The following is a 14,721-nucleotide window of genomic DNA, read 5'->3' on the forward strand; positions in this document are numbered from 1 at the left end:
AACTGCAAATCACCCTGACTTTATGAACAAACAGGTACTATGAAAGAAAGGGTCAGAATGTCATTGTCAAGTGTGTGAAAAACTATTTGCCCCCTTCCTGATTTCTTATTCTTTTGCATGTTTGTCACACAAAATGTTTCTGATCATTAAACACATTTAACCATTAGTCAAATATAACACAAGTAAACACAAAATGTAGTTTTTAAATGATGGTTTTTATTATTTAGGGAGAAAAAAAAATCCAAACCTACCTGTGTGAAAAAGTAATTGCCCCCTGAACCTAATAACTGGTTGGGCCACCCTTAGCAGCAATAACTGAAATCATGCGTTTGCGATAACTTGCAATGAGTCTTTTACAGCGCTCTGGAGGAATTTTGGCCCATTCATCTTTGCAGAATTGTTGTAATTCAGCTTTATTTGTGGGTTTTCTAGCTTGAACCGCCTTTTTAAGGTCATGCCATAGCATCTCAATTGGATTCAGGTCAGGACTTTGACTAGGCCACTCCAAAGTCTTCATTTTGTTTTTCTTCAGCCATTCAGAGGTGGATTTGCTGGTGTGTTTTGGGTCATTGTCCTGTTGCAGCACCCAAGATCGCTTCAGCTTGAGTTGACGAACAGATGGCAGGACATTCTCCTTCAGGATTTTTTGGTAGACAGTAAAATTCATGGTTCCATCTATCACAGCAAGCCTTCCAGGTCCTGAAGCAGCAAAACCACCCCAGACCACACTACCACCACCATATTTTACTGTTGGTATGATGTTCTTTTTCTGAAATGCTGTGTTCCTTTTACGCCAGATGTAACGGCACATTCGCCTTCCAAAAAGTTCATCTTTTGTCTCATCAGTCCACAAGGTATTTTCTCAAAAGTCTTGGTAATCATTGAGATGTTTCTTAGCAAAATTGAGACAAGCCCTAATGTCCTTTTTGCTTAACAGTGGTTTGCGTCTTGGAAATCTGCCATGCAGGCCGTTTTTGCCCAGTCTCTTTCTTATGGTGGAGTCGTGAACACTGACCTTAATTGAGGCAAGTGAGGCCTGCAGTTCTTTAGACGTTGTCCAGAGATCTTTTGTGACCTCTTGGATGAGTCATCTCTGCGCTCTTGAGGTAATTTTGGTCGGCCGGCCACTCCTGGGAAGGTTCACCACTGTTCCATGTTTTTGCCATTTGTGGATAATGGCTCTCACTGTGGTTCGCTGGAGTTTCAAAGCTTAAGAAATGGCTTTATAACCTTTACCAGACTGATAGATCTCAATTACTTCTGTTCTCATTTGTTCCTGAATTTCTTTGGATCTTGGCATGATGTCTAGCTTTTGAGGTGCTTTTGGTCTACTTCTCTGTGTCAGGCAGCTCCTATTTAAGTGATTTCTTGATTGAAACAGGTGTGGCAGTAATCAGGCCTGGGGGTGGCTACGGAAATTGAACTCAGGTGTGATACACCACAGTTAAGTTATTTTTTAACAAGGGGGCAATTACTTTTTCACACAGGGCCATGTAGGTTTGGATTTTTTTTCTCCCTAAATAATAAAAACCATCATTTAAAAACTGCATTTTGTGTTTACCTGTGTTATATTTGACTAATGGTTAAATGTGTTTGATGATCAGAAACATTTTGTGTGACAAACATGTAAAAGAATAAGAAATCAGGAAGGGGGCAAATAGTTTTTCACACCACTGTAAATGTTTTTTTTTTTTTACATTTTATTGATTGCATTAAAAACAAAAAACAAGCAAGTCAAATCAACTCCCACCCATGAGAAAGAGAGCTAGAGTATAATAAGTTTTAAGTTACTTTTAAAAAATAATTTCAGTCAGTTGGTCTAATATATTCAAACTATTTTTACTGAGTGAAACAAAAATATGAAGTGAAAAAAATAAATATATAATGCACATAGCATTAACAAAAACAAAGAACCTTTGAATATTTGTACTGCATGGACTTTACCATAAAAGAAAATTTAAATTGACAGCAAAATATTAACATTCAAAGTCCCAATTCCTTTGTTCTTCCATTAAGAAAATTAGCAAGCCAACCAGACTTTAATATTGCCATCAAAAATATTTTATGAACATGAAGAAAAATTATACAAAGAATATCCAAAGAAAATATCTACCTCCATTTACCAAAAATTGCCATAGCAAAGGTTATCAATCCAAGCCTTACAATACAACCTACTAAAAAAAAAAAAAGTCACACTTGTCACCCTACATATTTTCAAACTCCTCTTTCTACAGAAATTAATGTTGTTAGGCAATTTTAAAAAAAAGATATTCTAATGAAGAAACAATTTTTGTTGGAAAGAAGAAATCTCCCATTCCACTGCTTTGAAACTTTGAAGATACACAGAATTTCGAAGTTCAAGAATCAAGTCTTTTGTTTCTCTTGGTGTCCTAAAGCATATGCTTATTTTACTTATTGGATAAACCACCTATTTTATTATCATCATCATTAGTGTTTTAAAGTGGAAGCAATAGCCACCCTGTGTTTAATCAGTTTCATCAACACACGGGTGAGGAAAAGGCCCTCTTCAAAGTATGAAGACTTGATGAAACATAAAAATAATTTCAAAGAGCTGAAGGGGGCAATGATTGGGTGGAGACTTGGAAGGAGGAACAGGGTTCCTCTTCAAATTCTAAAGATGTGATCATAAACAGTTTCAGAGATGTGGGGTTGGTTGTGCACTGTGGAAGTGCCATTTATGTCAGACAGTAATGGAATGCCCATTCACCACCACGCGCCAACATTTTTCAAACAAGTAACAATGGCAGCTTTCTGATGTGCTCTACCATAGTAACAATGATAAACAAATATTTCTTACTGGTTGACAAATTTCTACTGGTATAGCGCACACCACTAATGCAAACATGAAATCATAAAAACTTTACTTTCCACTTACTACATTGGCAGACATTATAAGTAAAATTCTTCAGGTAACGCTCAAGTCAGGGAAAGAGGGGATATTAAAGTGAATAAATTCAAAATATTTAATATGAATTGGGGAATTACCTTGGATTTTAACAGGTCTTTAAAGGACAATCGACACAGGTGATATGACTGAACAAGACTGAACACAAGGAGCTGTTGGCCGATAAGAACAGTAGCAAAATGTAAACAAAAGTATAATTGAACATTACTAGATACAACGTACATCAATGAATACCTGTACTGCCAGGGGATATATAATACTGATTTCTGTGCTAGTGGCTTAACACCACATGGCTGATTTGGATATGAAAGGAGCCATGTGCTGCAGCCTCAATACAAATCAAGCCTTAAAGGGGCTCTACCATCCCCCAATCAGAAAACACAGGACATGATGTGAAATATTAAAAACGAAAGATTTACTTTACAAGGTGTTTCATTCTTCTTGATAAGATACATGTGAAACAAAAGAAAACATGTCTGCTGCGCCAGAGCTATGACTTCAAACAATGGAATGAGCCACTCCCATGCCGCCGCTTGATGGCATGGTCAATGCATGCACCAAAAGTGGAAATATTTTAATTAATTTTTGCTAGGCTGTGGCCATTTGTTTTATTTTGTTAGTGGTATTTGTTTCCTCTGTGTCTTTTGTTGTTTGAGGCACAGCTCATATTACATATTTGGACACAATAATCGGTCTGGCATAGTTAGCATACTTTTCCCTAGCACCCAGAGACACTTAGAAGACCACTGCACCATTATAATCCACTCAAAATTAGTTCAATTCCTCTTTCCCCACTGACTGTATTGAATTTCATCAAGTTTGGCGAATATCTGAACCATTTCCATGATGGACTGAACTCATGGCAAAGCAAGATCTCAGTTTTCACTTATCACTATATATATATATATATATATATATATATAATTCACTAAGGCAAGACACCCATGGAAAGCACGCCGGAAGGGGCGTGGATTCAATAAGCCACCGACAAGTAAGACACCTATGGCGCACGTAGGAAGGAGCCACGCCCACCAACTCCAAGACCATTGGATACGACAACAACTCGCAGAGCCACGCCCACCAACTCGGATGCGACGGCACAGAAAAACCAACGTCATTTATATTCGTCTGTTGTAGAAGCTACATGCACCTCTGAGCCACGTTGACTGTTCAGAGAGGCATGTTTCTCGCAGAGGTGAATCACCATATGAAGCATGTAAAACGGTTTGCGAGGGGTATCCCATGGGATCCTTAAAACAATCCTTTACAACTGAGGTTAAAACACAATGAAGTAAGCAGTCTTTAAAAACCAAGTTTTCGGTTACGACGCACAACCACGTGCACCACAGCAAACTGTTTTACACGCTACATACAGCAATTCGCATCCACGACAAACATGCTTCTTCTTCAATCACAGACAATTATATGTTGCTCTCTCCAGAGTTCCATCTTTTCATTCACTTTTCGTTGTATCCTCAAACCCTCCCTTTTTAGACAACTGTGTCTTTCCAGAAGTGTTTAGCATTCAATAAATAATTATGCATGAGATTGAGCGTGTGTCTACCCGGGGGAGAGGGGTGGGTAAGCCGTTGAACCCCATTCGGGCTGCAAACCGTGGAATTCCCACTTAGTGCGACTCATACGCTCCCACTGGTTACATCCCTACCCTTTGTACACACCCACCCCCCACCTCACTAATACCGTGGTCGGGTGTCTTGGTGAATTATATATAGAAAAGCAGCCAAAATCGCATAAAGCAATGAAAAGTCTACGTGAGTCACAGGTGCATCTGGACTGTGCAAAGACGACAGCGACTCAAGTGATGAGTAGGAGGTGGGCACATGAGCAGGCAATGCATACTGAAAGAGAAATCAGCAGACTAGCATGACGAAGGGAGCGGAATGGACGTCCTTCTCCTCTCCTCCCGTTCCACCCTCTGCACCTGAGCGCCGTGCACCCCCATGCCTCCGTCTGGCAGGAGAAGGCGCGATGGCGGTCAGCCAGTTTTCAGTCACGGACGATTGTGTGTTGGTTCATTCCGTGTATTGTTACAATGTTGCTTTTCTTGCTGATTTATTACATTACCGATTTTTCAAATGTTCATTTTCTCCCTGTGCTTAAATATCATTAAAAAACTGCCCTGATTATGCGGCGTGCGGGTTGGTTAGTACAGTAATATTTTGGTTAACGAATTCCCAGAAATGGAAGCTCCTTAACAACAAAGTTGTGAAAAAAGTACTATTGTCTGCCATTGTTATTTTGCACATTGTGGAAGACAAATTCATTACATGTGAATGCTTAGTTATTTCATGTGTACTTTTTTTGTATAATGTAATAAATATAATTTGCTTAGTTAGTCACAAATTAAAAAGTATTATAAAGCATAAAGCAATATTTTTTTAGAAAATTCAGATCATAAAGAGTATAGAAGCTGGAGTAAAGAAATACCATGAAGCAAAGTCAATGGAACTTGCACTTGGCCATGAAACCAGCCAGAGCAGAGAATGGAAGAGGGGCCACAGTTAGACATCCCTTACCTGCTAGCACAGTTAAGTCTCTTTAAGGATCCTGCCTTGGACTGTCTCAAACAGAGGATAATGGATTAGACAGTTTTGCTTCTAACCCCAATTTAGCAGTGCAAAGCAGATCCAGCAGTGTTAATGTGTAGGCACAAAGTTCACAAAGCAGATGCGAACACAAGGAGCCACTTGGAAGGAGCTGTGGCAGATTGAGGAGGCAGCAATACTGCTGGAGGAAAGTCAAGTACAAGGTAATGTCTGCAGAGCCAAAGAATACAGTAAACAACACAATTACTTCCCAGTGATAATACTTATCCATACATCTACCTCAAATAAAATTTCAAAAAACAAGCTGAAGATCTGTTCTCTCTATATTTTTCTTTGTATTCTATAGTACTAGGGTGTTGTACTGTGTTAGCCATAAAAAAAAGCCAAGCAAAATGACACCTTTTATTGGCTAACTAAAAAGATTACAATATGCAAGCTTTCGAGGCAACTCAGGCCCCTTCTACAGGCAAGATGTAATAATCTTGCCTAAAGAAGGGGCCTGAGTTGCATCGAAAGCTTGCATACTGTAATCTTTTTAGTTAGCCAATAAAAGATGTCATTTTGTTTGCCTTTTCTTTTTATTCTATTTAATAATTAGCTGTAATTTGATTTCAGCTGCAAACCTGAGAGAAGTCACAGAGAAGGCTACCTTATGCCTCCAAGATCTGAAAATGTAAGAGATTCTGAGGAACTTAAAAGTGGGTTAAACTAAATATTCTCAAAGTCAGCAGGTAGCACTGCAATGAGTACCATCTACAGAGCTCTATCTCACCTTAAACGAAATAACTTGGTAAAGAGCTAGAGCACCGGTCGAAGTAAGGTGGAATGATTTTCAGAACAGGCCTGCCTCCATAAAGTGAAGAATGCTCAATCGCTTTTGATGCTGAGTCACATCGGCTAATTGTACTATGACATTTTGTGTATCACAGAGAAATGGACTAAACTTCTTATTTCAAACACTATTTAAATGCGGGACTGATTTAATTTGACACAATCAGACAGAGTGGAAAAAGGGAGGATGGGGACTGGATATCTGTGTAAAGGAGCAAATGGTATAAAAATGAGCACATTACAATTAAAACTTAAATATGTTATTCAGATCTTGAAATAATGGCTGCGAGATTTAGTCAATGTTGCTGCCTAGTAAGGTAAGTTGCATCTTCCTGATAAATGTATATACTCATTATGAAAACAGGGACTCAGCAACAGAAATTATTCACTCTGTTACCAACATATTAAAGATGAATTACTCCGACACTGAAATTGTGGCGATTTCAACCAGGGGAAATTTAGATGGAGCTGGACATGTTTTATTTACATGTTAAATGAATTTAAATGAAAACCTGTGATACAACTGGACAGCTTATCTACAAGCCAGGTATTAGATGGTATTAGATGATTATTATTAGCCAAGCCAGAAATTCTTGTTTGTGTGTGCGCAAATAAAATATTATCTATTGTCTACCTAACATATCTGCTTCCTTAACTGAGGCACTGCTGTATGTAAATCTTTAAGTTACCGCAATATTGTTGAAGCTTTTCATTGTGTATTTCAGAATGTTCTCTAATGTTGAAGTAAAATTCTAAATTATTTTTGTCTGCTCAAATCTTTCACTGACAGCTGTCTTTGCCACACCCAAAAAGTACAGAAGATATTTATTTGAAGTGCATCTTCAGGTGATTGTGACAATTTTACATCATGTACACACTGAAACTGTGTACTTTTTTTTCCCTCAGACTGATGTGAGGTATTTGAATCTTTCAGATTTCTATCTTTTTTTTTACAGATTTATTTTTGCATATTGTTTACAGGAGCATCCTATTCTTTTTAAAGATACTTAAGAGACTTTTTATGTCAGCATTACTCATTTTAGTTACCTCAGTCAGCCCACTGTTTAGCTGCCTTTTTTGATTTGACACCCAATGCCTTGAACAATCATTAAAACTGTTACAATGCAACATTTAAAACATTCAATTGTTTCATAGTGCATTAAATTATATAAAACAAAGACACCTTTTAGTTTCTAGGTATGCAAAAAAAAAAAGAAAAAAGTATAGCTGGGGAAATGAAAAACGATTAATAGCTGTGTTAAACATGTTTGAGGAATAACAAGTGATTTTGTCCCACATTCTTGCGTTTATTAGAGGTTTAAAAGAAGCAGTGTGCTTCCACCTCCATTTGTACAGTACATGTAGTGAACCACTGTATTTCTGATGCACTGTGTTTTTAAGTATCATATTCATTTCAAAGTTTCAGTTTTCATGTGCGTTTTTTAACACATATAAGCAGTTCAAGCTTTACAGAAGCACTATTGGGAAAAAAAAAAAAAAAAATTTAAAAAACTATTTAAAAAACAAACATATTTATAGTTAACATTAAAAAATATTCAAATACACTAAACACCTACTTCATATAAGCGATGTATCAATTTCTGAAAAGCCTGTGACTAAATGCTTCCCAGCGAACATGATAAAATGCAAAACACCTATTAATATACAATGTTTTACACTATACATATAATTCTCTTGAAGTACCGTTAAAAAAAAACAGTACTTCTGGAGCATCCCTTTTTGGAAAGGTTCCGCTAACTTTTTGTATGGTCTGTTGAGCTGCCCCTGTGGTTTGAAATATGCAAGCCTCTTTATGTTCTTTCAATCTTTTTGCCCCTCTTTCCCCAGTAGATAGCAGCTGTGAGTCCAGTAACATGCTTATGCAAAGCATGCAGCAACGGTTTGATGAGCATTCTAAACATATATTCTGTAGAATTTAAAATAATCTGCGGTGGGCTGGCGCCCTGCCTAGGGTTTGTTTCCTGCTTTGCACCCTGTGTTGGCTGGGATTGGCTCTGGCACACCCCCGTGACCCTGTAGTTAGGATATAGCGGGTTGGATAATGGATGGATGGATGGAATTAAACAATCTGACTTGCCTTCCCCAGAAGCAGCATGAAATTAAGCACAGAGTGCTTTTGATGGGCAATGCCTGAAAAGTGAACAAAGGACACTTTGCTGGGCACAGTTTTCTACATTAAAAATGAGGTTCTCACCAGCCATAACCTAGTGCGAGTCAAGTAGTCATTAAGCTGACATTCATCCGTAAAACTTACTTTTACTGTTAACAATTTTAAATCGGTCAGATATATTTATCTAGTATATACCTACTTAAAAAGCATACATTTGCAGCAATCAAGACTGCTAGCTGATATGGGTGCTATTAAATTAATTTACCTTGATACAAAACAAACCACCACTACTAAATAGGGCATCTAACTTTCTTGTGGACAGTAACATTTACTTCAGTTCTAGTGTTATCAAACCATGCCTTCCTTCTTTACTTCTGTGTTTAGTTTATGTGGTTGCCTCTCTTTTCTCTCTCTCTTTTATATCTACATGTATATGGAGTTATTATGGACCATTTTCTAAAAACTGGGACTTTAAAACACAAACCCAGCAACACTGAATGTGAATCTTTGAATTTCTCACATAAAAGCCTTTCGTAAAATACATTACTGAAAAGAAAAGCAGAGTTATGCCAACAGGTAAGGATTCAAGTGGCCAGCTGTTAGATTTGACTTTAGTAGTGGTCCTAAAACTGCTAGAACTTCACAGTGTGGAGTGAGATGTCTAAACGGCAGCAAGAACTGAACAGGAACTCCAGGCAGACGTTAGGGCTTGCCTGTATTCGGCATCATCTCAGTGATCTTCAAGAGTTTAACAGCAAATGCTGATAAAGTAATACTAAGAAGCATAAATTAGCCGCATCTTATTCCCAGTTTGTATCAGTTTGGAGGCTCTGCTTCTCATTCGTGAAAAGGGCAAAGTGATCCTGTGGCAGTACTACTGGGAGTACAGCTGTCAACAGCAGTGCATAAACTTGCACACATGTAGACTTCAGCAGGAAACAATGGTCAAAGTGAAATTTAAATCATTATCTGAACAGTGGTCACACAATTCCCATTCATTTAAGAATTTTGAAATTACTGCCTTATTTTATTCATGCATTTTCACTATATGTCTTGCTTCCTGTTTTTAACGAGGTTACTATTATACAATATGAATTATCAGAGAGGTTACTATTATACAATATGAATTATCAGAATGTTTAATATATAACGTAATAAATACAATTTCATTCTTAAATGGGTCCGTCTCTTACCACACAGTTAACAAAACAAAGGAAGGAAAAAAATGTTATCACACATTCATCTTTGGTGCTTCTTCACATGCAACAGTTTTGAGTTAAACAAATTAAACAATGTTACCTTGATATAAATACAGTAAACGGTTTGCATTCACTTTCATTTTAGGACTGTGAAAAAGTAAAACTGAGTCCACTGTACTGAGGATTCAGTCAGCTGCATGTTGAGTCTATAGCACAACCTGTTGTTTTGAAATTGCAATCGCTGCTAGCAATTGTTGCAAGCAATAAATAAGTTGGTGGAAAAGAAATATCTCTGTTGTTGTTTCTAACTTGTTATATAATGTTTTTGATTAAAATTATATCTAACTAGCCATGTGCGCCCAACTACGTTGCGCGTGTTAAACTTGTCTGCGAAGCGCTCCTGTTTAAAAGCAGCTGCCAGTCGTGAACAGGGCCCTTCGTCACACAGCATTATGATTTTTTTATAAGGGAAACAAAATTAAAAAAGAAAACCCTTGGACATTGGATCACTTCACTGACACGTGAGCAAGCCACGGTACAACTGTGAGATGCGCAGCACTCGCCGGCTACAACACAACAATAATAATTTTAGGAACATGCTGTTTCGTTGTCATTCATTTTACCCACTGTCTGTCTTTCATTTATATGTTACGTAGGCACGTACCTTTTATCTTCGGCAATCTCATTCTCTAACCAGGCCTCAGGAGCTAACCAGCGATATCACTGTCCACCACCCCTTTCGTTATTCCGGCACATTGTTGACATCCGTGAGTAACAACAACATACTAAACTGGAAGGTGGTCTACGCATGCGTGGAATTCGTGGACAAACAAAGATCAAAATCTAAATGATGATCTCTTTAGTTAATTTAAAGCACAACAATTTGTTTAGTTTGAATGTTTGTGTTTTGAGGTGTGACTGGAGTACTACAGTCTTCAGTAGTATAAGCCTGGAGGAGATTCTTAATGCAATGCCTATGTTTTAGCTGTCTCTCTACTGCCATCTAGTGTTTCTTCTTCTAATTCATTCGCGGACAAACAAAGACCAAGATCCAAATGAAGATTATATATAGAGATGATATTTGAATATTTGTGCCCTGCAATGAGGTGGTGCCCACGGATGGTTAGTTCCTATCTTAAGATGTTGCCAGAATGCACTCTTATAGAGCCATAAGCTATGCAGGTTTCAGAAAATGGATAGCTGGAAGATTATAGGGGGACGGGAATCCACATATTACACTCTTTAGTAACCTCTTCTGTCCAGATAAAGCAGTTTGTTAAATTTTTTCCTCATTCTTCTGACATTTCGATTTAATTAGGATACCTCTGTAAACAAACAGCACCCTTGACTGACAAACTGCACATCAGACATATATAACTGAAAGACCTGTGATTGTGTGTATGTGTGTGTGTGTATAGAGCAGTCCACTCTGCTCATGCTAAACCACAGCCACTAGATGGAAGATGCATGCACTTTTAAATTTTTTCAGCACTTGCATATTCCTCAGTTCTCACTACAAAAGACATGTGCACATGTGTATGGAGCAATCTGCTCCGCTACAACAACAACAACATTTATTTATATAGCACATTTTCATACAAAAAGTAGCTCAAAGTGCTTTACATAACAAAGAGTAGAAAAATAAAAGACACAGTAAGAAAATGAAATAAGTCAACATTAATTAACATAGAATAAGAGTAAGGTCCAATGGCCAGGGTGGACAGAAAAAACAAACAAAAAAAAAACTCCAGACGACTGGAGAAAAAAAATAAAATCTGTAGGGATTCCAGACCATTAGACTGCCCAGTCCCCTTTGGGCATTCTACCTAACATAAATGAAACAGTCTTCTTTGGATTTAAGGTTCTCACGGAAGGACTTGATGATGATGGTCACGTAGGCTTCTGCCTTTTAATCCATCCATCAATGCTGACACTCAACCACAGCCACGGGAGTTGCTGTGAATTCTACTGAAGATGAAGAAGATTATACAAGTGTGACTTGCACTTGGTGAGATGGTGCATGCATGCACTTTGACATTTTTTGGCACTTGCATGCACATGCACCTCACTTTTCATTCAACCCAAGCAGATAAACTCAACTTTGTAGTACAAGCATGTTGTATGATCCTACAACAAACTACCATACGTTTGCCTGAGACAGGCTCTGGCCTGTCCCGCTCAATTTGTGCTACAGTTGCACTAGTGCACATCCATCTTGGACATGATACAACCTATCCCGGCCCAGTTAGCCAAGGACTCTGTAAGTTCATCAATATAATAAAGCTGCTAGGGAAACTTCGAGTTGTTTTTTGTCCCGAAGACCAGACACAGCTACTGTCCAATAAGAAAGATTTGGATCCCTCATTCAGTGTTGCTAGGAAACACAACTAGGTTTACATTGCTAAAGGCTGAATTCAAAGTACAGTATGAGCATCTCTTAAATGGGCTTACATGATAGCATTTTATCATGTGTTTGACATATAGATTCAACAATTTCAGAGAAATGTTAAATGCAAAAAAATGGTGTGTTGTTTACTAGTTGTGACTGTGCTTTAAAGAATAAATAAGAATCACTTAAAATGTTTATATTTGAAAGTAGTGTGCCTAATACCACAGTGAATTTACCTAAAGTATTGTTCACTGATTGAATTAATATGTGTAAATTAGGAGGGAGTGATCAAAAAGCCCATGTAGCTTGCATTCTATGTAAACATCACTAAATCTTGCAATTTTCAGCAACATACCAAGAACCTTGCTGGACACCAATAAGGTGAGGTAAAATGAGAACACAACTCCATGAACATAGCTATCAATATGAGCATGATAGATGAAAAAGATCAGACAGACGGACGAATGGAGAGTTTGACGGACGTGATTAGACAGGAGTCCTCATAGACTATGATGTTTGGGATGACATTGTGATGTGTAGCGAGAAAAGGGAGCAAGTCAAGGAAACCTTGGAGAGGTGGAGATATGCTCTAGAGAGAACAGCAATGAAGGTCAGTAGGAACAAGACAGAATACATGTGTGTGAATGAGCGGGAGATCAGAGGAATGGTGAGGATGCAGGGAGTATAGTTGGCAAAGGTGGAGGAGCTTAAATACTGTACAGAGTAAAAGGGAGTGTGGAAGAGAGGTGAAGAACAGAGTGCAGGCAGGGTGGAGTAGGTGCAGAAGAGTGTCAGGAGTGATTTGAGACAGAAAGGTTCTAGCAAGAATGAAAGAGAAGGTCTATAAGACGGTAGCAAGACCAGCTATGTTATATGGGATGGAGATGGTGACGCTGACAAAAAAAACAGGATACAGAGCTGGAGGGTCAGCTCAGGTTGGACGGTTGGGAGACAAAGTCAGAGGCGAGATTGCATTGGTTTGGACATGTGCAGAAGAGAGATGCTGGGTATATTAGGAGAAGGATGTTAAGGATCTGCCAGGTAAGAGGAAAAGATGAAGGCCTAAGAGAGAATGTGGTTAGAGAGGACATGGATGTGGTATGTGCATCGGAGAAAGATGCAGACGAAAAGAAAAGACGACGACGGACAGAAGAAAGAAAGAAAGATTTTTTTATTGTCCTGTGGGGTAAATTTAGCTTTACACATAACCTCAAGAAAGAGTATAAAAAACAACAATAGCAGCAGCAATACCCCCATAAACCACCAAGAGTGGCTTTTGACCAATGCACCTAAAGGCCTGAAACCATGACCTCACTCATGAACAAAATTATGAGCTTCTGGAGCTCCGTCACCTAGAACAGCTGTTCATACCTTAACCAGTGTGCAATGGACATCACTGTCTGATGATGTCAAAAGGTAACAGAAAAGATACAAACTTTAGATTCTCAAACTGGACACTCTCCAAACATCAGCAGTATCTTTTCAGTCTGTGCATGAAAATCATGAACAGGACAGGAGAAAAGGCATACCTTATGCAAAGTCCAACACCCACAATGAAAAGTCTCAACTTAATCTGGAACCTGCAGACACTCACAATCTGTAGCAGCAACCTTTAACCAATAGCATTAAAGCACCTTCAACAAGACACCAATGGGAACATGGCTTTACGGATGTAGAAAGTATTAGAAAATTACCAATACACTTCACTTACTTGAGGTGACAGATGATCCACCATTCCATCACCTGGATAAAAGCCACTTGCTAATCCTAAATCTATGGTTAAATTATTAGAAGTATGTTCTGCTCCAGTATCCTGCCATGGACAATTCCAGTAAGGCAGAGGAGTATGATTCCTCAGTAACTCAAATACAGCCCTTTGTCGACTATCAGCCCACTCTGCAAAATTCAATGCACTATTCCCATCCAAAGCAACACTAAAGAGGTGTGTTACCCAAAACACTCCAACAATACCTAGCACTTTCAGCATTTCCAAATGAACCTTATTCACCACCCTGTCCTTGCCACTATACAGCTGTTTAATTAACACAGCAACCTCAGCCACAGAAAGGGATTCTATTCTGACCAGTGCTTATAGGCTGAGGCACCAAGAAGGGTGTATTCCTCACGAGATGAACAGTTTTCCTCCTACCTCATACGCTGTGGTCAAAGTCTTTTAGATCTTCATACTTCAATGACTTGTTTTTGAACAGCATTATCTGAAAGTATGACGTTACTGACTGAGTGGTTAAGGCTATCATTGTGAAATGTGTGATAATCCTTTTTTCAAATTAAAACAGAAAACAACTAATGGAAAGCCATGCATTTCAGTTGTGCTTTAATACAGATGAAAATAAACCATTAAAGACCCAACTGACAGGGTAATACATTAAATTGTTCATCATAATTTAACTTACGAATGTCAACACGCTGCTCCAGGGGAAGCGGATTACTTGTGCGGGAAACAAGTTTGGAAAGACATGTAGCTGCCAGCAACTGAGAATACGACGACTGCAGAAAAGAAGCACAAAACATTGATCATTTAAGCTACATTAGAATATGCTTTCATCAAAAAATGTTTTTTTTTTCTACAGTGTGTTACGCAGCAGGTTTTAATTTAAAAAAAAAACAACAAAAAAACCATTTGTTACAAGTTTGTATTAAAGTGACTCAAATGTTTA

The 14,721-nt window shown here is 38.2% G+C and overlaps 1 protein-coding gene across 2 annotated transcripts in view; it reads right to left on the reverse strand.

The window, feature by feature from the left end:
- xpo7 (exportin 7) overlaps positions 1-14,721 on the reverse strand; it is a 289,702-nt gene that overhangs the window by 183,254 nt on the left and 91,727 nt on the right. For both annotated transcript variants that reach the window (XM_039769573.1, XM_039769572.1), the window contains exon 3: positions 14,458-14,551. In XM_039769573.1, coding sequence (XP_039625507.1) covers positions 14,458-14,551 — 94 coding nt within the window. The remainder of the gene's footprint in view (positions 1-14,457; positions 14,552-14,721) is intronic.

Source organism: Polypterus senegalus, chromosome 11 (assembly GCF_016835505.1).
Source record: "Polypterus senegalus isolate Bchr_013 chromosome 11, ASM1683550v1, whole genome shotgun sequence".
Lineage (NCBI taxonomy): Eukaryota > Metazoa > Chordata > Cladistia > Polypteriformes > Polypteridae > Polypterus > Polypterus senegalus.